The 21,621-nt window shown below is 42.2% G+C and overlaps 2 protein-coding genes across 4 annotated transcripts; both read right to left on the bottom strand.

Annotated features, from left to right (window-relative positions):
* Positions 1-252: 252 nt before the first annotated feature.
* On the bottom strand, positions 253-8,176 carry cpne1 (copine I). The gene is made up of 16 exons (XM_053436019.1): positions 7,899-8,176; positions 6,017-6,148; positions 5,757-5,936; positions 5,038-5,112; positions 4,848-4,919; positions 4,619-4,702; positions 4,432-4,521; positions 4,229-4,327; positions 4,061-4,147; positions 3,879-3,938; positions 3,513-3,646; positions 2,971-3,025; positions 2,723-2,777; positions 2,306-2,439; positions 1,986-2,222; positions 253-1,742 (listed from the first exon to the last, which is right to left on the bottom strand). Exons 2-16 carry the CDS (start codon positions 6,146-6,148, stop codon positions 1,626-1,628), a joined length of 1,611 nt encoding a protein of 536 aa, XP_053291994.1. The 5' UTR covers positions 7,899-8,176; the 3' UTR covers positions 253-1,625.
* A 2,953-nt stretch (positions 8,177-11,129) lies between these two features.
* rbm12 (RNA binding motif protein 12) lies at positions 11,130-21,015 on the bottom strand. 3 transcript variants are annotated; one of them, XM_053436001.1, is made up of 3 exons: positions 20,880-21,015; positions 17,113-17,181; positions 11,130-15,877 (listed from the first exon to the last, which is right to left on the bottom strand). In XM_053436001.1, exon 3 carries the CDS (start codon positions 15,847-15,849, stop codon positions 13,147-13,149), a length of 2,703 nt encoding a protein of 900 aa, XP_053291976.1. In that variant the 5' UTR covers positions 15,850-15,877; positions 17,113-17,181; positions 20,880-21,015; the 3' UTR covers positions 11,130-13,146. The 3 variants fall into 3 exon arrangements, with proteins under 3 accessions (XP_053291976.1, XP_053291985.1, XP_053291967.1); XM_053436010.1 differs by lacking the exon at positions 20,880-21,015 and adding an exon at positions 18,817-19,846; XM_053435992.1 differs by lacking the exon at positions 17,113-17,181.
* Positions 21,016-21,621: the final 606 nt, after the last annotated feature.

The raw sequence follows: 21,621 nt of genomic DNA, 5'->3' as shown, positions 1-21,621 counted from the left end.
CTTTACACACCATGAGCCTAAATTAATATTTGTGTTAAGTTCATTAACTTTTCATGTTTTGCTTTTCAAATGGCTGAAACACCCAACCTCCTCAATGTTAGTGGATGGGACATTGACCAAACCAATAATAAATCAAAATAATCAAAATAAGTACATACATAAAATGTGGTAATTTTAGATAATACTTATCACACTGAATTGTGAACTGTATTTAATCTGCTGTTATTTCCGCTGTAACATAATAAAGACACGTTTTTCTATACCAAAGTTGTTTTATTGTTGCATTCCCACAGTCAGCGGCCATACAGACATTATATCACTGCTCATGCTGGTTTATTATACTGGTTGGTTAATAGCAGATAGTTGTAAGCAAGGGAGGTCGTTAGCTCTGTAATATTGCGCGGAAACTCTGGAAACATTGGTAAAATTAAAAGTACAAATTTTTGGGCCAGATGTGAAACTTTGTTTTGACAAATAAAAAACACATGAAAACAGAAGGTAAAACAAGGTTTTGGCACCTATAAACAAATAACAAAGTTCATCATGGGCAGAGAAACTTTCACCTTTGAAATCTGCTGCTATTTGGCATCAAAACAACATGTGGTCAACAAAGTGGTCCTCTTGGATTATCCAAATCCCTTCTTGTGCGTCCTCTGATTTCTTTTTTGCTGTTCAAATTTCCATTTCGATTGTCAAAATGAACACGCACGGTCTACAACATTAATTCAAAGCCTTTTTGTTAGATTGTTAGAATTTTGCTATTTTCTAAATGAATTTGTAACATACAAAACATGAGTTTTCTTTCCTGGTCAAACGAGGGAGACTCCTGCTTTAGGAAACACAGGTTACTGGTCGATAGTAGAATAGATACAGAAGTAAAGATATGTTCAGGCTGAAGCAGCTGAGCGGCAAATAGACATCTTAGTCTATGAGTCTTTAGTAAAGTCTATAATAAGGCTACGCTGGTAAAGCTATGTTAAAGTGAATATCATTCATAAAGATAGTTTCAAGAATTCAGTTCAACACCCAAAGTGCAAAGTATTGATACCTAATTAATAAGGCTAATCAGAGCCGCACACACTGTTAGTGCAGAGTGTCACCAATGCAACGAGTGGTTATTAAAACAATTATTGTATGAAGTCAAGTTCTCCTTTATGGTTTTGACTTGTTCAGCTCTAAGCAGATCAGTGTCTTTCTACTGTTAATATGGCAACAATAATTAAATCTGGTGACACGGTGAAACTGTGTGCATGTGTGTGTGTGTGCGGCTCCATGATATCTTTGACACGTAAGTGCACACGTGATCTGCATAGTTGGCGTGGAAGCAGCAGAAGGAATAAATCTATAATCTCTACTATTATCTAAGAGAATCTAATGATTATCAAGCTGATACAAAATAAGACAGGAAACTGGAGTGTTTTTTTCCCCCGGGCACCCTGATTGGCTGACAGCTGTATCCTGCCTGGTGATTGGCTAAGACTCCAAAGACTTAAGAGTGCTGGACTTTATGAGTTGGGGGGGGCAGAGCAGAGGGTTGGTATCGGTCCGAGCCGGGAATGAAATCTGCTTCTTGGGCGATGTGGGGATTACAGGCAGGTGAAGGTTGGGGGGGGCGTGTTGGGGTTTTAAGCTTTGTCTGCAGCTTTAGGTTTGGGTGGATCAAGGCCCCTCATCTTGAAATAAGACACGAGCTGGTTGGGGACCTCAGCAAGGACGGACTTAGCCAGAGCCTCCTTGGGAGCCTGAGGAGACGGAGAGAGACAGAGAGATGAGACGTTAGTGTCAAGGTGGATTTTGTCCAGTTCTTCTCTCAGGAGATCGAACCCACTCACCAAAGTCACATAGAGCAGACGTTTAGGGTGAGATGTGAGAATGAAAGAGGAAACATTCTCCATGTTCACGCCCACTCAACCATCAAACTCTTTTTAATGAAGCAGATTTATTCTTGTGTTGCTTTGATCCTGTTAACAAACACAGAGCCTTACGTCTTTGAACTGTCTGTACGGGACAAACTGAACGATGTCCCTGGCGACTGCCTCCCCCACCGTTGACTTCAGAACACCGTCGTCTCCATCCAGGAGCTCCATGGCCTTGAAGTCCGCTGGCCCCACCCCCACAATGATGATTGACAGCGGCAGACGTGACGCCCGTACGATGGCGTCCCGGGTCTGGTCGAGGTCGGTGATCTCCCCGTCAGTGAGGATGAGGAGGACAAAGTATTGCTGCAGAGAGACACAGACTTAAGTTAGAGGCTGAGTGTGTGTTTCTGGTTTATTTCATTGTGTGTTCTTGTGCGTCTCCTCACAGAGGCATTGTTGGCCTGTGCGCCGCTGGTGGCGATGGAGGCGACGTGGTTGATGAGGGGAGAAAAGTTTGTGGGACCAGACAGTTTGAGCTGAGGTAAAACTTTCCTGTAGGCGTCAATGATCCCCTCGACACCTGAGACACAGAGACGATCAGATTTAGATTTGATTGGGAGATTGAAATAATCCTGATAAATGTGAAAATAGAGAAACAGGCCATTAACAGTGCTTTATACGCCACCTGCTGGTCAAACAACCAACTACACATGGCAGTCAAGACTGAAAGGCCTTTATTAAAGTGGCTGTATCATAAGACAAAGATTTGTTTACAACTACCTAAACCAATAAGGTTACTTTTTCTACAGAACAAGAACTATTATTTTAGCTAGAGTAAGATTTTGAATGGCGGATGCGTGTACCTTGGCAGTACGGGTTAGTGGGGTTGAAGTTGAGCGCAAACTCGTGGTGGGCCGCCTGCAAGAAAAACAACACAACAATTCATTAGACATGACAATATACGCTCTACTCTGATTGGCTCTTCGAAAAAATTAGGTTATTCCAATTTTTCTTTTCTTAAAGCTCAGTTCAAACAAATTGCACAATTAAACAAATAAAACCATTTAAGTCACAGAGAGCAACGTTGTGATTGGTTGGTTAGAGAGCTGACCGTGAAGTCTGGAGGAAGTTTGGCTCCGAAACCAAATGCTGGGAAGAGTTTATCACTAAGACAGGAAACACAAAATAACCACCGTTATTTACCATCACAAAAATCAAAGCACTTTTTCTACTGGTTCTGAAAGTTCACAGTTCAGAGTTTATGGTTGAGGCAGGAAAATTAAACGATTCAGAATTACGATGAAGAGAGTTTCAGATGTGGGAATTTAAGATGTGGAGTTTAAGGTTGAGATGCAGTGTGGAGGGTTCAGGCTGTGAGGTGCAGAGTTTAGGTTTTGATTGTAGGAACTGAGGTCTAGGTGTATTTGTGTATACATTTAAAGGTGAGGGGTTTAGTGTGCAGAACCTGTATTAACATGGTTACAGACTTAAGTGTTGGATGTTTGGTTTCAGGTGTAGAGCTCAGGAATTAGGGTTTAAGAATTGAGATCTAGGTCACAGAGTTGAGGTTGCAAACACAAAAAAAGGATGTGGGTTGTAGGATATAGTGTAGGGTCTGTGTAGTTGTAGTGTTATGTGTGATCATGTACTCACGTGTCGTAGTCCTGGACTACCAGACCCACAGACCACAGGGCCGACAGGTACTGGTTCAGCCCGTCTGGGCTCAGGTAGTGGAGAGAGTTGGGCGAGCGAGGATCCCCATTAGAGCCGGTGAAGTCGACTCCCACCTAACAACAATCATTCTGTTATTATTAAAACTACATAGTGGACATAATATTAAATAAATTAATGTGGTAGAAAGACAACTTATAAACTGGTTAATTATACAACAGTTCACAAGGATTCCAAGACTACATCTCTTATCTAAAGAAACCAACGTATTGTGAGTTATAGTGACTGTGATTCATGGATTAAAATACACAATTTGATATGTGCGTGTGTTCACTGGTGCAGACGTACGGTGAAATTGATCTGGCAGCCGCCCATCACGTAGTCCAGGAAGGTGTACTGGGTTACCAGCTGTAAACACACACACACACACACACACACACACACAGGCACAGTTCAGCATCAAAATCTGAGCTTCATGGCTTCAGGCCAAGCAGCAACCTGCAGGGAACTCTGGGTAATGCAGTCTCTACCTTGCAGTTCTTCAGAGAGACGACTCCAGAGTTCTTATAGCTCTTCTTCTTCTTCTGTTTGTCCGGGTGGATGCAGTCAAATTCCACCTGGAGAGCACATCACACAGTTTGATGACGTCTGATCAGCCGGCTGGCGACTGAAGCCATTCTTACAATCAGTGATCTCACCGGTGAACCCTGCCCTGCTTTCTGCAGCTCCGAGACTTTGGTGGTGAAAGAACCGATCAGATCGTGAGTTCCATCGCTGTCGTGATCGGAGCAATCCACCTGCAGGAGGAGCAGATTTGTCGTTGAAGATTTTGATTGGCTGTTGTGATTGAAGGTGCATTCTGATTTGGTTGTTTTGAATGGAGGAATCTGATTGGTGGAACCTTTAGCGGCCTCTCGAGGTCGCTGCAGCAGAACGTTTGCAGAGGAATGCAGAACTTCTTCCAGCTGGGATTTAGATTGTTCTTCACCACCTGAAAACAAACACACACAAATCATCAACTTCACAATGAACTTCATCGCAATGACATCATCCTGTGTGTGTGTCTGTGTGTCTGTGTGTGTGTGTACCTCTGTTCTGTGGACCAACTGCCACTTTCCATCGTCTCCTTTTTTGAAAAACTCCAGGAATGGATCAGACTTCCCAAACGTGTCCTGAACAGACAAAAGAAAAAACACTGAAGAAGTGAGGGGGGGGGGGGGGGAACAGCTGGTGTAACACAGTCCTGAAGAGGTGGAGGTGACGGAGATGACGGTTACTAGAGAAGGTGAAGAGTATGAGGAAGAGGAGCTGAATTACCTTCTTGTCCAGGTTTCTAGCCTCAAACTCCAACGTAATGGCTCTGTTGTCTTTAATCTCCTCCGCTGTGACCTACACACACACACACACACAATTACATGACATTTACATTAATCTGTGTACTGTGGAGATCATCACAGTTTACACAGGAAATTTGTATTTATGCCCATTTTGATTAATTGGTACACACCGTGATGGTTCCTTTCCCTGCCGGTTTGCCTTTCTTCAGCTGCAGAGGTCTACTCACACTTTTACTGGAAACAATCTGAAACACACACACACACACACACAGGCCACCACGTTATTAACATGACCCATGAAATACACTGACAGTTTCGTGATAACACTGTTAGTCCAGCAGAGGGGAGTGTGGACTTTATAACACTTAGAGAACCTGATCAGCAGAATCAACCTTGTGTAAGTTACTTATCTCCCAATTTTAAAGGAAACCTGCCAAACCAGCTCATGTAAAACCTGCAGCGTCAGCGTTTTCTGCAGAGACCGTTACACAAACTGCTCCATCATGACATCTTCACACAAAAAACCTTGACTCAACATTACAAGTACATCATGTTACGGCTGCAAATGTATTTAGTAGAGTTACATGTTGTATTTTTAATTGGCTGCATTGTAGACGCTGGTCATGTGCATTACAGAAACCTAGATGTACCAGACTTGATGAAGTTAGGTTTATCAAATGTATTATTTTGCATCTGTTGTTAATTTAGCCCAAGCTACCAATCACCCATGGGTGGATGTGTCCCAGTCCCACAGAGGGATCTCAGACCATTTGCCATTGACGACCACAGGTTTTACCACATTTCCGTCATGGCCATCAAACCAGATCCAGACAGTTCAAAGAAAAACATGTGTAAAGAAGCTGTACACACATTCTGATCTGGTGCATACCTGTCCCAGTGTCAGCTCGACACCACCCAGGTAGTCATCGTCGCTGAGGTCAGAGGAGGAGTTGTCGATGTCGTACACGCCCAACTTCAGATTCTGAACCGTCTCAAAGGCATAGTCCAGCCTGAGACGCTGACTGAAGGACGGACTGGAGGTGTTGTTCAACCTCTCAGTTCGACCCAGCTGAAACAGAGCGATGAGGTTTTTATTAAATCTTATATTAAATCAGAAATATTAAGACCCACGTATGAGTGTGGAGTTACCTCAGTCCATTTGTCTCCTCCTGTGCTCTGCAGCAGCACACACAGAGGGTCAGACTTCGACCCGACATCTTTATCCAGCAGGTTCGAGCAGGAGATGCTCAGCTCCACCTTCGAGATACAGTCCTTCGCCATCTGAGAAGGAAGAGAGAAATGTTTGGATCAGGAATGAGGAGAGAAACTTCGGTCGCACTACAGACGGAACAGTCGCTCGTACTGAAACATTCTGTGATGGAGAAGCAAACAGTTTCATTGGTTGATTAACCGATCAAAATACAGAAATGAAATATCCACCGAGTAGATTCTGCGAGTAGAGCCAAGGCCCAACAGTCCTTAAATCCAAACAAGCAACAGCAAAATACACACACACTCAAATATCAGCCCTCCAAACGTGCCTGGTTATTGTCATCAAGACCCATGAGTTATTACATGAGAAATCAGTGAATATGTTGAAAAACACCTTAGCTTGCAGTGTAAACCGGGTGAAAACACAACCTCATAGCAGAGGAGACTATTTCAAATCTTATCAACAGGAAGGAACACAAAATGCAATGACTGTCCCGGCTATTGCTTTATCTCCTTTGATCTCTGCAGAGTTTCAGGCATATAAACATCAGCTACGTCCAAAATGACTCACACATAATAAATTAACAGTACGAGTTGTAAACCATATTTACAGTTACTATAAAACAATGTGCTTCTACTTCCCGCTTTATCAGCATCATTTTTAAGCATCATTGTTACTTCTCTGACGCACAACAGCAATAAAAGCTCAAATAAGTTGTACTGAGGGGAAAAATATCCATATCCACACAAAAGGAGTTCTGCTGAGAGGCTCTTTTAACTATTAACATATCTATCATGTTAATTTACACTGAATTTACATTATATTGTGTCACACACACTCTGCTCTCTGTCTGTTGAGATAAATGTTGGACTAGATTTATCTTCTCCACGTGCAAAGGAAGATACAGATATTCAAAACACACACACTAAGAAACTGACAGAAACACAGCTGGTCCAAGATCTGCTGTAAACCAGGACTGGTCTGTGTCTGTAGGAAGTTGTGGTGAATAAAACTAGCATAAGAAGACATGATAGAGTCACTGGTGTTTATGTTTCAATAAAAACTAGAAAGGCTCTTAAAGATCTCAAACCTCCACTAAGGCCCAACAGTAACATTAATTCACTTTTCGATCTGCACCACATTCAACACATGAAACCGCAAAACAGATTTTTTTCTATCGAGATCCATTAATTATTCTCTGAGGAGTCAACAGAAATATATATTTGGATCTACATTAAAATTCCTCTCTGACCCACACCACATTTTTCCACCAAGATTTATGGTCATCTGTCTAGTAGTGTTTGCACAACCCTGCTCAACAGACACACAATTTAATGATTAATTCTTCCTGTGTCCATGAGCAATAAACTAGTTTGAGTGGAAACAAGCTTTCAGAGCACCTCTTCATATAAGAGTTGTCACCGGAAATCACACTTCCTACTGAAAGTTGTGTTGCTGTCAGGTAACCAATCACCTGACAGCTGGTTTATGAAGTGAACTGAGTGAGAAGCACCTGAAGGCAACACCAGCATTGTTAAGAAGTTGTTAAACCAGTCAGTCAGTTTAACACAAACACCACCACCTCTCTCTCTCTCTCTCTCTGGTTTGTAGGTCTACTGTCTTTTAAAAACACACATACACTCGCTCTCAAAAACACTCGCTCTTAAACACACACTCTAAAAAACACACACTCTCACACAAACGCATACACAAACACTCACTCAACCACACCCACACACTGCTCTCTTCCTCTCTTTCAAACACACACACACCCCAACACACTCACTCACTCTCTCTCTATATAAACTTTATGATCACCTCTTCTGATTCGCGGTGTTTTATCTCTTCAACCCGCAGGAGCGCGCAGCAGGGCGGGGAACAAGCACAGTCACCGACCGGGACAGTCACCGACCCCTCTTCACTCAGTAAACACAGCGGAGGAGGGAACCGACTCCCGGATTCTCCGCTCAACTACAGACACAGAACAACAGCAGCGGAAACGTCTCGTTTCTCTGGAACCGACGAACAAAACGGACGTCTGTCGCTCTACAGCAGCTTCAGCGAACAGGGAGCGGCACTCACACGCTGATTGGTCAAGCGGTTGCAATAGCGCGTTCTGATTGGACCACACGACTGTCGATCAGTGTTCAGAGCCACCGGATGACGTCTGTAGCGCTTCCCGACCAGACTCTTTCAAATTAAAAGCAGCGTCACAATAAACCGACCCAAGCAAAGCAAAGCATTTACTAACAGCAGAATGGAATGCGATGAATCATCCTGTACCAGGTGGTTTGCTACCTTGAGAAAAAGACACGGCAGTTTATCAAAGTCGATTATCATTAATAAACAATATATAAAACACAAAATAATCCTTTATTTAATCCACAAGGGGGGGGGGGGGGGGAGATTGGCAATACTACAGCAGCAAGAGTCAAAAATAGGCATCAAATAAGTAATAGGTAAAATGCAATACTTAGGTGTATGGATAAATGTACGCCATTTTTGGTATTTCTAATATCATAGGATTTTATTATAATCTCAATATATGCGTTTCAAGTCTGAGCTGCAATTTAGCATCACAAAAGCCAGACTAGAAATTTTTATTTTCTATTAAGAGGTAGGACGGCTGCAACAACATTTGCAAAAACAAAGGCCACTGGTGTATCTTACGCTTTAACACCAATAAGGCTGCAAATTATTTAATTACCTGCTGTATTAAGAATGCTGCCTACGAAGCAAAAGGAGCTATAAAGCCTGAAAGGCCATTACTAAAAGAGGAGATCACAAAATCAAAGATGAGAGGAAGAGAAAGGGCCCAAAGAAAGTACTGTGTACCAGACTGCTCAGTCTCAAAACATTGGTCCTTCTGGTCTATCATATTGATCCTGTAAAACACACTAAAAACATCTAAAAGGCTGAAAGCAATTGTTCTTAGTCAAGGTCTTCAGGTTTTATTAATTTCCAGCTCAATGACATGCCACAAGGAATAATATGATTTAGTCTTGTCCAGAACTGGGTGTATTCAGACAAATTATTAATATCCACTGCAGCCATAGAAGGTACAGTAGTACCTATACCATAGATGAGTCCATACCAGAGACCAGCAGCAGGGTTCTGACATTTTAATTGGTGCATTACAAAGCAAAACTACTTGCTATGTGTTTGCCAGCCTTGTCTGTAAATCCTTCACATTCACTAAATATAATATATTATTATCTATTTTACTTGATATGACTGATTTTAATATATTTCTTGGTAAAAGGAATTCGTTATTACCACATACTGCCACTTCAAAACTTTGACCAAACAGCTGGATAAAAACTTTTTGACATGGGGTTGAAATCTCCAGAAAATATGAACTTTCAGCCACTAATCTTGTCAAACTACTGTTCTCAAAGTTAAGAATACATTTTCAGATGCTCTTCAAGACTGTTTAAATTGTGCAATTCTGTGATGTTGAAAAGCAGAAACTAAAAAGGCAACTGCAGCAGAACTGTTCCTGATAAACTTTATCCACTGGGAGAAAACATAAAAGTCAGAAGTTCAATTGAAAAAAGTTCAGGCAGAGGAGAAACAGAATAAAATGAACACAGCAAGAGCCAGAATCCTCACAAAGAACCATGAAGTTTAATTTGATTCATCCTTTGCAGCAGAAGAGTCAGAAAAAGCTGCTGAGTGCCAGCCAATAGAAAAAACATTAATTTTAATTGAATGTGGAATCCTGTACACACACACACACACACACACACACACACACACACACACACACACACACACACACACACACACACACACACACACACACACTCCAAAGATCCCAAATCTATGTGACTGCATTTTGGGGGAATGATGCAGCCTTTGGTCTTAATAACATCATATAGCTTCGATGAAGAACCAGAACAACCTTATAAACAATAAAGGTAACATTATTACAGGCGAACACATATGTACTATCTACAGGCTGCTAACTACAGGTTAATATGTATGTACCATCTACTGACTGCTAACTACAGGCTAATATTAATGAACCATCTGCAAGATAGAGGATAACATGTATGTACCATCTACATGCCAACATCCATCCTGCTAACATTTATGTACACAACTGACCACTAACTACAAGCTTACGTTTGTATACTATCTACAGACCACTCACATCTACAAACTCTTTACAGGATGCAAGCTACAGGCTTACATCGATGTACCATGTACAGGCCACTAACTTTAGCATAACATTATAAATGCATTATCTACAGACCACTGACATCTATGAAGCTCCTACAGGCTGCTAACTACAGACTAACCTCCTAGACCATCTGCCACTACCTCGATGATTAAAAATAAAATTACACTATCCACTATGCTAATAAACTAATACGTACCATTTGCATGGCGCCATCTATAATCTAGTGTTACAAACTAGGTGGAAAATGAATGCCTCCACCATCATCTCCAGACTACCATCCAAACTAATATGTACCGTACCATCTATACTCACAGGCTACACCTACTGATAAAACACAACCACCAACTGGCCATTATTTAAAATGTACACCTAACCATTAACCAATGTTATAATAGCTTCATGCTGTCATCCAACTTATCACCACCATCTACATTTAACATTACAAGTGACAATCAACTGAGCACTACCACGTCTAAAGGTGATGATTCAATTAACATTTAAAGTTTACTGTTTCCATCGATCTACAAGGTATCATAAAGCGACTCATAACTGTGAAGGTTTGAATCCCTTTAAGGTGGATCTAAGATTGTTGATTGTCCACAGTCAATAGACTGCATCGTTTCCCTCATCTTTTAAATGGACCATCTTTATGTCTGTCACTCACCTTTAGGTCCTGCTTTCTGTCTACTGATCAGGAAGAGGGGGGCCTCAGCTGGTGATTAACAGGCCGGTGTCAGTAATTCATCAATGACCTCTCTACAACCTTTTCAGAACTGCATCCAAGTCCGTTTTCTCCACCCACACACACACACAAGGTCCACAGCACAAACAGTCATTTATACCAACAATCATTTGCCAAGTCAGTGTTTTATTTCACTTTATTAAGACCTCATGCACACAAACACACAGTGTGCACAGCTAGTAGAGCATTGCGATCAGGGTAGCCATTTAGAGATAAACCACTTCCTGAGCAGATATTTCCTTTTGTCAGAACAACCTCTACTGATACTTTCTGCTAGTGAAGTTGAGTACAGCTGCAATTGTGCAACCAACTATAAATGGTTCAGTGGCTTTATTTTTACACCACACAAGCTAAGAGCAGATGATGTGACAAACAAGATTTAGACCATTAGTCATGAAAGCTTTGAAGTTCTTCAGGCAATATATAATTATACACAACATTAAATCATGCCAAATTAATCCAATAAAAAGGTGGTAGCTTCGTCTCCATGATGGCCTGTCAGAAATTTGCTTCCCTGCTACTGTAGCAGTGCTCAGCAGTTAGCATCTATCAGCCACTGTTTGTCAGAAAGGAAAGGTTATTATTGGCCGAGCTGCAAGCAGAAGGGATAGTTTCAATTTCTTATTCTGCTAAATAAAGCTATATTTCCAATATAAAAAAAGGCAAAGATTGCATTTAAAAAGTTTAAGATTTAAGTACCTCATACTGCACTGAAAATGTCAGAATGAAAGTCATCCGTGTTCCAAATAAAACCAACTCGGATTACAATTCAAGATGAAAGAAAATTGACCCAGAAACTCGATGAATGAGTTTCCATCATCCATCCATCAGCAGACAGGAAAGAGCAGGCAATTAGAGAGAGCTGATTGCAGGTGAGCATTAGTGCATCAGGAATGTCCTTTTATTAACCAAAGCAAAGACGACTCCACATCATGTATGGTTATATGATCATACACATTTGTTTACACTGACAATAGGAACAAAAAAATGAGCTTCAAGGTGGAAACATCCAAAACATTGTCAAATCTACATACAACAAACAGCTACCAAACTAAAAATGCTAGACCTAATCTCAACGTTGTACAATCCCCCAAAAAACTACTGAGCATGTGCAAAGGATAGGCTTGGGGGTTGGGGGTAGTCGCATTGTCAAAACACAGCAACATCAGAAAAATAAGACAAGAGGGAAAGGATTCAGCAGCCCCAGTGCATTATTTACAAAATTAAACATGAGTAAGGAATCTGTCCATCCCACATCCACAGAGCACTGCAAAACAGAAATGTATAGTCATGTGACAACGATGCAACAAGGCATGTCAACATTTCACCAGAGCAACAGAGCATTAACATTAGATAACAGCAACATAGCTTTACGTTATGATTTTATCGTAGCAACAGGAAATGCAAAGAAGACATTACCGTAGCGACAGAGCACCAACACGTAATCTACAGCAGGTTTTACCATCGCAACACAGCATCTTAAACTTGTCACTGCAACATGGCATTTGAAGATTAGACCACAGCAAAAAATGCATTTTCAGAGTTTATCAAAGCAACAGAGCATTTTAAGATGTTACAACAGCAACAGAGCATTGACATGTTATCATGGCATTTGTACTGTGACTTTTCATCATATATTTTTTTGTGGCAACAGCGCATGATATCATCTTACCATTGCACCAGCACAGCATATTGAAACGCAAAAAGCAAGAATTGCTCATTAAACCATCATGGTACCATAGCAGCACAACAGGTGTAGAGTATGATCAATGCATCAACTCTTGACATTATTGGACAAAATGCTGCAAAGCTGTCATGGAAACAAGACAAGATAAGACCAAAATCACCATCATCAGTTTGTGTTACGATAGTCAGTGGAGGAGCTGCAGGAAAGAACAAAGTCTGGATCAGAGTCTTCCTATTGGACAGACTGCAGGGGCTGGGGCCTACCTGCTATTATCTACACACAAGGAGAGGAGGCGCTTCAGTAATAACTGACAGTGAGCAGACAGGGCAAGGTCTAAACTGAAAAAACATTGAGTTTTAAATCTAATCTGGTATAATTGCTTTTACCTAGATTTTTGATCCAGGTAGGTGTAACATCTTGTATCTACAGTTAGTCTGTTTTGGGTAGGGCTTTACCCAAGGCTTATTTTGACCTTACGAGCGCCAATAGGTCGGTCATTGAGGTCCAAGACAGCAGCAGCAGCCTCCTCGTGGTTCTGAAAGGCCACCATGGCCTCGCCAGTTGGTAGGCCTTTCTCACTGAACTGCAGGCAAATGGAGCCTTGCAACACCTGGTAGCCATAGAAGAAGTCCATGATCTCATCCACGGTTACAGTGAATGGCATGTTCTGAAGTTTTACAATTGTTGGGCCAGCACCACCACGTTGACTATTGGGATTGCTGGATCCGCCGGGGGCTGGCTGGTTACGGAGACTGTCAGCTCCTTGAGTGAACACCTGCTGCCCACCTGTGGCCCCACCACCTGGACGTCCTTGGTTGTTGTTAGCACCTCCTCCTCTATTCTGTCCTCCTCCACTTGATTTTCTGTTGGCACTTTCAAAGGACACCAAGCCTCTAAGCCCATCTTGACTGAATGAAAGTCCTCCTCCAGTTCGAAAGCCTGGTGGTTCCATGATTGGTACTCCAGGAAGACCGGCAACTAGTGGTGGAGCCAAACCCAGATTCACATCGCCCAGCCCTGCTGCCAGGGGAGGCAGAGGAGGAGGGCCTGCCAGCCCATTCCCTGGGGCTGAGAATGGAGTTACAAATTGGGCATTATTAAGGTTCCCCATAGTGTTTCTGAGAAAGTTAAACTCTTCCCCACTGATCCCAGCAAATGGGTTGATCTGGGGCTGCTGGGGACTGGACTGGGTTTGCTGGTGCGGATTCTGACTTTGGCCCTGCTGATTTTGGTTGCGTTGGCCCCTCTTGTTCTGTGGGGGAGGATTTCTCTCTATTTCCTTCATTTGCTCAAAGGTCACTAGGTGGATAAAGGCATCGCGGCCATTGAGTTTTTGACGGTGCAGTCTTTCAGCCTTGCGGGCATCTTCCTCAGTTCGCAGCTGGAAGATGGATTGTCCTAAACCATTGCCATGGCTATCTGCCAGAACCTTCAGGGTGTCTTCATAAATCCCTACACCGTCGAGGAAGGCACGAACATCCTTCTTGGAGATGTTGTAAGGAATGTTGGTAATGTGGGCGCAGTTCCTGGGAGCTTTCAGGCCATCCTGGTTCTTTCCATCACCCTGTGTTGCTTCACGTTTGCGGATGGAATCAATCTTTTCAAGCATTCCTTTCCGGCTGATTGGCTGGACCTGGATAAAGCGGGTGCCCATGTACTGCATGTGAGAACCCAGAGCAGTCTTGTGGTCCTGTTCTGCTTTGAACTCAAGGAAGCCTTCTCCTGTGGCTCGTCCATTAGGTCCATAGGCGATGTAGACACTGTCCTCCACAATAGACAAATTATTAAAGAACTCCTTAATCTGTTTCTTGTCTGCCTCATAGGGGAGGCCCTTCAGGTAGACACAGAATTCCTGGCGATGGGGAGATCTTGACCTTCCTCGCTGATCCCTACCCCCGGAACCAGCATTTCCACGACGGTGCTGGTGGTCATGAAATTCGTTGATGTGATCTGATTTGCTGCTATTGTGTGGAGCATGACCCATCATACCGTCACCGAGGCTGGCCCACTGCCGCTCAGAGGATGGAGTGATTTCAATGAACCTTTGACCCATCATGCCACCTCCCCGCTTCACTGCTTCAAAGCTGTCCTGAGGTGAGAAGAACTTGACAATAGCCCTGCCACTTGGCCGACCTTGCCCATCTCTCAGCAGACGAGCCCCATCCACACTCAGACCCCGGAAGAATTCCCTGACCTCCAACTCTGAGCAGGAGAATGGGAGATTCTGCAGTAGGACAAACAACTCATCCGGATTAGCTATTCCTACCCCAGAGGCTGCAGCTGCTGCAGCCTTCATGTGGGCCTGAAGGCCAAGAGAGGCCAGGGGGGAGAGAGGATTAAACAGCATTGGGTTGGGGGTTCCAAGAGGAAGACCTGGGCCTAATCCTGCTGGGGGAGGTAGGGAGGGGTTAAAGGGAGGCATGGAAGACATGTGGGAGAGGTGAGACATAGGAGGCATTGGAGGGCCTTGTGACATGGGGGAGACAGTAGGGACAGGGGGTAGCGAGGACACTTGAGGGGGAACTGGAATGTTGGGCAGTGTAGGCATTGGGGGCATGGATGGCATGCTGGGAAGTGGAGGGATGGGCGGGGGGCCTGCATTGAGTGATGCAAGAGCTGTGGTGATTGTAGGTGTGGAGCTGTAGCTGTTGGGGAAGCAGTGCACTATGCTAGCCAAGCTGGCTATTACTTTGTGGCTTGGTGGCTCCTGTATTGAGCTTGCAGCTGTCACTAAGGCAGAGGTGTTACTGAAACCCTGGTTTCCATGGCTACCACTTCTCCCCCCTGCCCCTGACTGCACTGTGGGTATATGGGCAGTGCCCCCTTGCCGATTGGCATTTCCTGCTGTAGGTGCAGCTGTTTCAACAGCACCTGCTCCAGCCTCAAACCTGCGGCGACTGAGTTCAATCATATTCTGCATTTCTGTCTTACTGCTCAGCAACAGCGACACTTTGGAGGCTTTAATGGACCCGCCCGTACGCATCATCCCCAGCCGAGCATCCTCATCAGTGGCAAAAACGATGAAGGCCTCGCCATGCTCACCACCTACGATGTGCACTCCCCCGTCAGGGATGGTGAGGCCAGAGAAGAAGTGTCTGATGTCCATGGTCCCAGCCATTATGGGCAGACCCTGCAGTCTGATGACTACCGCCATACTGACTGCTAAACCACAGCCCTACAACCTGGGGAGAAAGCAACATTACTGTCAGATGAAGAGCAGAAAGGGGGAGACCAGTGGTTTCCAGATGTTTTCTGGGGAAGCTAGCATGAGACTCAAATTGAGAGCTAACAATAGCTTAGCCAACATTGCTTACATTTAAGTTTCTAACGAATGACCACAGAGCAATCTTTGAGCAACCATTTTTAGATCCTGACATTTGGAAACCAGTGGTTTTTGGACAGAGTTTGTGGCAAAAATCTTAGCAAAATTGAACAACCCTAAATTGAAACAGTCTCCAGTCACCTATAGCTTTTCATACAATTGATTAACCTTTTCTAACTCTTTGAAAATCATTAGATCAAGCTAAAACCCCAACAGAAGCTATTTTAAGCATTAAAATACCATCACTGTTCGTAATTGTTTATGTTATAAAATAAATACATGAGAAAGAATAAATAGCACTGATTTTAACAGTCAAATAGTTATATATAAAAGGGAATAAAACACCTCAGATAACCACACCAAGCTGCTCTAATACATGGTACATTTTCTTCAACTATCTGATGTTATGCATTGCAGATTATGAGCAGCTGAAACAAGGTAATGGGTTGGCAAAACAGACAAATTCTCAACTGCTGGTAGCTTTCATTGTTGAGCCGGAAAAACGTTTTCCAGCTAGCTAACTAGGCCAATTTCCTTTTTCTGAAGCAAGCATGCACCAGGGTCAAGTCACATTTTATGACTCATCCCAGTGAATTCTGATTGGTTTGTTAAATACAAAAACCAACACAGTTCCAACTATATCCAACACGTCATGGTAGGTTCCTGTAGACTTTGAAGTACCTTGTGGTTTTACCTTCTCGTTTTCAATGAATCTACACAGCCTAATGTCAGATTTGCATTTTGGAAATTTGAGTCTACAGTATGCTTCGACCTAGGTGCTTGTCAGATGATCTAATATCATCTGAAACCCTATATCAAAAGATGGAATCTACAGATTTTAAAACTTTTAACAGACAAGCAAATTTTTTATTTAATATATATTTAGTTTTTTTGAAGATTACAGTGACCTTCAATCTCAGAAAAGTTGCTCTCTTTATTGGCCCAAAAGTTAGACTTTTTGTAGATTTTTTTTTTAAAAGTAACCTTTATTGTTTCTATCATGCAGTACAAAGATTTTGCTTGTATGTTTGGCTGAGTCCTAAATATTTCGTGCAACAGTAAACCTTCAACAATCTCATGCAACTTGTAACTCACCAATGCAACTAAGCTGTGTGAATAGTGTCACTGTATACCAGACTGATGATTTCTGTAGGACACTGAAACCTGGTGAAAAAGTCAGAACAAACATTCCTGTTCAAGACATCTTGAATGGATTTAACCTTTTACAGAACAGAACGACAGTACATTTTTACATTAACTTCCAGTGTGAATAACTGGCTTTCATTAAAACTCAATGGGTTGAATATTTAGGTGTTGTGTGACGTAAACTGCCTAATCCAAGAATTCTAACAACTACAGAAGACTTCAAAAAACCACATCTCAGAATCAGACTGCTGCAGCTTTCCAAGTAGACTGCAGGCACACCTGACACTAGACTCGAATTGACCACAAATAAGCAAAGTAAAAATAGGACAAGACATGCAGCACTATAATGCTTCCAATGATCTGAACAACCAGCCAGCAACCACATGGCAAACAGCCGGCAACCTCCTGCAAACACCAGACAAGAACCAGGCAACCTTCTTCTTGAATCCTTAAGCAGCACCAAATTAGCGGAAAGCATTTCAGCAACTGGTTGTAGCACACCACTACACGAGCAAAGTGTCAAACCACAAAATCTGCAATGCATTGTCAACCAACATTAGCAACATGTCAACAGGAGCAACAGCAGGAACTTGTCAACAAGAGAAGGAGAAGCAACATCATCCAACATTTTAACAAAAGCAATGTCGGGTACATGTAAACCAAAGCAACATTAGCATAATGTCAACCAGAGCAAAGTTAGCATAATATCAACCACAGCAACATGAGCAGTAATAAACCATAGAAACATTAGCATTAAGTAAACCAGAGCAACATCAGCAACTAATGCCCGGCACCAAAGTGAGTAGCAGATCAGAAGAGAAAGCAACAGAAGAGAAAAACACTGAACAATCCTCTGTCTCATCTGCCACTCTATAGATTATAGTACTGGATGAATATCAAACATTGACATTTCAGCCAATCTTCAACTCATGAAATTTGTTAATTAAAACACAAAACTGGTTATTTCAGACAGCTCCCTGGAGCTCACAACTTTCAACCATAGACTGTATAAAGACGGTCAACATGACAGATCCCCAAAAGAACTCTACTGCCACCAGGGGTATGGCTGCGGTATAGGTAAATAAAACCTTGCCTCCTGCATGTAAGCGGGTGGAACATAGACCAAACAAAAAAATAGTTGTGTATTTAGGTTGTGCTTATCACACCGAAGTATGTCCAAGTGCAGATTTTTTTTTCCTGTTTTGTTCAGTTTTAATTAGAGATGTGTCATCCATCTTTACCTACAGTATATGCTTTAAACAAAAAGAAAGACAAGATCAACATTGTCATCATCGTCAGGTCAACAACAACACAGACAAATCCCCCAAAGCGGAGATATGATTGGCAAACAATCCAATGCTCCTTCAAAAATCATTTTTCAAGGGACATCAACTCCTCTCTTTTGAATGTCAGCCTGCATCAAGTCTGGGTGAAGCATCAACAGCAGCAAGAGGTTAAAACTCAAGAGAGGAAACGGCAACAGCAAATGTCAGAGAGAGCCAGAGTATCCAAAGTGAGGGACAAGGGTTCCACTGAAGCTGCAGCTTGCATTCACATTAACAAAGATTCACAAAGGAGACAGAGAAACCTCCTTGACAGCCAGAGAGAAATCCAGTGCAAAAAAAAATCCAGATATATAAAGCAAAAGACCACCTTGATTTCCCAAATGTTGTCTTCAACCTCAAAAACACAGCAAAACGTGTAACAGAAGGAAAAAGTGGGACGCCATCAACGGCCTGCAACTCAAACAAAAAGAGAAAACTGCTTTTAGAACAAGGATGAGCCAAACCAACAGAACAATGGTACACAATCTGGAGTGATGAGGCCTGGAGCAAACAGCCCGACACATGTCAGAGATCCACTGACCTGCACTGAGGACCAAAAGAGAACAAAAACAACAGACACAGAACAGTTTCAACTCAATATACGAGGAATCATTCACTGACTCAAATACAGCCCCTTTCAGATTTGCAATTTTCTTAAAAACCTCCAGATGCTTTTATGCAAACGTCACAACAATTAGATGTGGTCGGACCTTCAAAAATAAATAAAAAGACATCAGAAGAATTAAGAGAGTTTGAACAGAGAGAATGTTTTTAAGAGTTTGTACATTTTTTAAGTAAAAAGTGTTTTCCTTTTAAAATGACTTCCCCCAAGGCTTAAACATAATATAGAAAATCAAACCATCAGTTTCAGCTTTCATTCCTGTTCAATCTTTATAGTTCGAATGCAAATATTAAATAAATAATAGCCGAGCAATAAGCAGACTGAAAGTGTATTGTATGTTCTGTCCAATCAATTAATTATCTTATATTAAAATGCATTTACAGATCTACAAAGTTGATCACAACTATAGAATGGTGAGAGTGTTTCAAAAGTGTCCATTTTGATTTATATTCTTAGTCAATTACCAGGTGAAATACGGAACTGTACCAAGGCTATAGACACTTTAAATGTTTAGGGGCTGTATGTATTCTGCAGCGCAACCCAATCAAATAGCAAGTTCTTAAGAATAATCTTCAGAGACAAGTCCTGCAGCAGATGGTCAGACTCCATGGAGCCCTGATCTTCATGGAGTCAGTCTGGGATGAATGAAGAGACCAAAGACAATGAGAAAACTAAATGCGCCAAAGAACAGTGAAACAAGACACCTGCGTGGTCACAGCTAACATGCATTTTTTTTTTTTTTTAACTTCTCTTAATATAAGATTAATTAATAAAAAAATGTCAAGGTATTTTTTTTTTTTTTAAGGCATTCCGGCTCAATTTATGGCGCCTAACACCTTCACGCAGCACAATGTAGCCGTCTGCAACAAGCTAATATCTGAGCTTAAACGGTTATTATTATTATAGCAATTATTATGTGACTGCATATTAAATAACTTTATAAATTGTAGGCAGTGACAGTGTCAGAGCCTGTAACAAACTATGAGACTCAGACAAAAGTAAAACACAAAGATCAGTTAGGTTAGTCCAAAGAAGTTGGCAGCAGTTTACACAATATATAATTTAAGAAAATAACATTTTACAGTGAAATAGAAAACTTGAATGAACTGTTCATTCTTCTTCGAGGTAACTTAGCTTAGATTGTTTTTGCAGACTTCATGTCAACATCACCTTCAACCACCAACTCGCAGCAAGCTAGACTGTCTCGATGAAAACTGTCACTCACATTTGTCAACAGTCCATATGCTCAGCTACGTGTGATGTCAGGACCCAGGGGCGTGGCCTTTGGTCTCCTGTTGTGCTGCTAAAAACTACAAAAACCTAAACCCCTTTGATCTGAGATCAAAGCCAAACACCTCCTGCCCATTTCCGGTGACGTGAGATCGAGAAAACTGATCTGCGCTGAATTTTTTTTAAATCACATGAAACCTCTGAGTCGACTAGCTAACCGGAGCTAGCATCTTTTTTTAGAAAAACACCACGTTAAACAGAACCTGCCCGATTCTTCTCACCAAGCAGTTATTCTATAAAACACACGTCAGGCTGTGGGAGCCTAGCACTCGTAGCTAGCTAGATGAACGACGCCCGTTTAGCGCATCTTAGCTGCCTGAGCGGGGCTAGCTCCCTGTTAGCCACCTAGCTGCTGCTGCGGAGCCTCGCTTTGTGTGTATGTGTGTGGGAGCGGAGCGGCGGCCAGGGTGCGCACTGCTGACGGCTCCTCTCACGCTCAGCTCCCGGGGCGAGTGCGTGACTGAGCACCGGATTCTTACCGAGAGTTTTGTGCACACACACCCTGAGGTTGAGCTCGTGAATCGGGGGAACCTGAGGCCTCAGTATCTGCTGCTGCGGCTGCTGCTCCTCTGTCTGCAGCCTGCGACCGATGCTAATGTCGGAGCTAACACCGCGAGAACTCACGTGGTGACGCGAGAGTGGGCGAGCTGCGGCCCCGTGACGTCAGAGGCACATATAGGGCTGGTATGGGCCAGAAGAAAAAAATTAAATAATTCATAAAATAAAATAGTCCTTAAATTAAGATTAGATCAAATTAGATCAAATAAGATAATCCTTCAAATACGATAATCCTTTAAGTAAGATAATCCTTAAATTAAGATAAAATGTTCAATATTACAGCAGCGAGAGTCAAAATCAGGCATCAGTAAGTAATAAGTAAAATGCACTACTTAACTGTAACTGCTTATATATTTATCTGCTGCATATATATATATTTCTTCATCTGCTGCTACCTGGTCCTGTACATATATTCTTCATTCACCTTAACTGTACATCATTTATGTCTGTATTACATTCAGTATTTATCTCCTATTACCGCCATGTACAAAACTCTTCACTTTATAATTTTTGTGTACTGCCGTGACTTTTAACTGTCCGTGGGCATTGCACTGACATCATCGTTGTTGTCTTTCTTGAATAATACTAATACTGGCAATACTACTGTTTAAATATAAATGGCCCATTCTAGGGTAAAGAAAACAATTCTTGCAATTTAGACGA

Source organism: Pleuronectes platessa, chromosome 2 (assembly GCF_947347685.1).
Source record: "Pleuronectes platessa chromosome 2, fPlePla1.1, whole genome shotgun sequence".
NCBI lineage: Eukaryota > Metazoa > Chordata > Actinopteri > Pleuronectiformes > Pleuronectidae > Pleuronectes > Pleuronectes platessa.
This window is presented reverse-complemented; position numbering and strand designations above follow the sequence as displayed.

Bases quoted from the DNA above. Each gene is read 5' to 3' on its own strand.
- rbm12 (XM_053436001.1), bottom strand. From the start codon at position 15,849: ATGGCGGTAGTCATCAGACTGCAGGGTCTGCCCATAATGGCTGGGACC.
- cpne1 (XM_053436019.1), bottom strand. From the start codon at position 6,148: ATGGCGAAGGACTGTATCTCGAAGGTGGAGCTGAGCATCTCCTGCTCG. The intron at 3,939-4,060 runs GTAGAGACTGCA...GTGTGTTTACAG, and splicing joins TCTCTCTGAAGAACTGCAAG to CTGGTAACCCAGTACACCTT. The intron at 3,647-3,878 runs GTACGTCTGCAC...GATTGTTGTTAG, and splicing joins GCTGCCAGATCAATTTCACC to GTGGGAGTCGACTTCACCGG.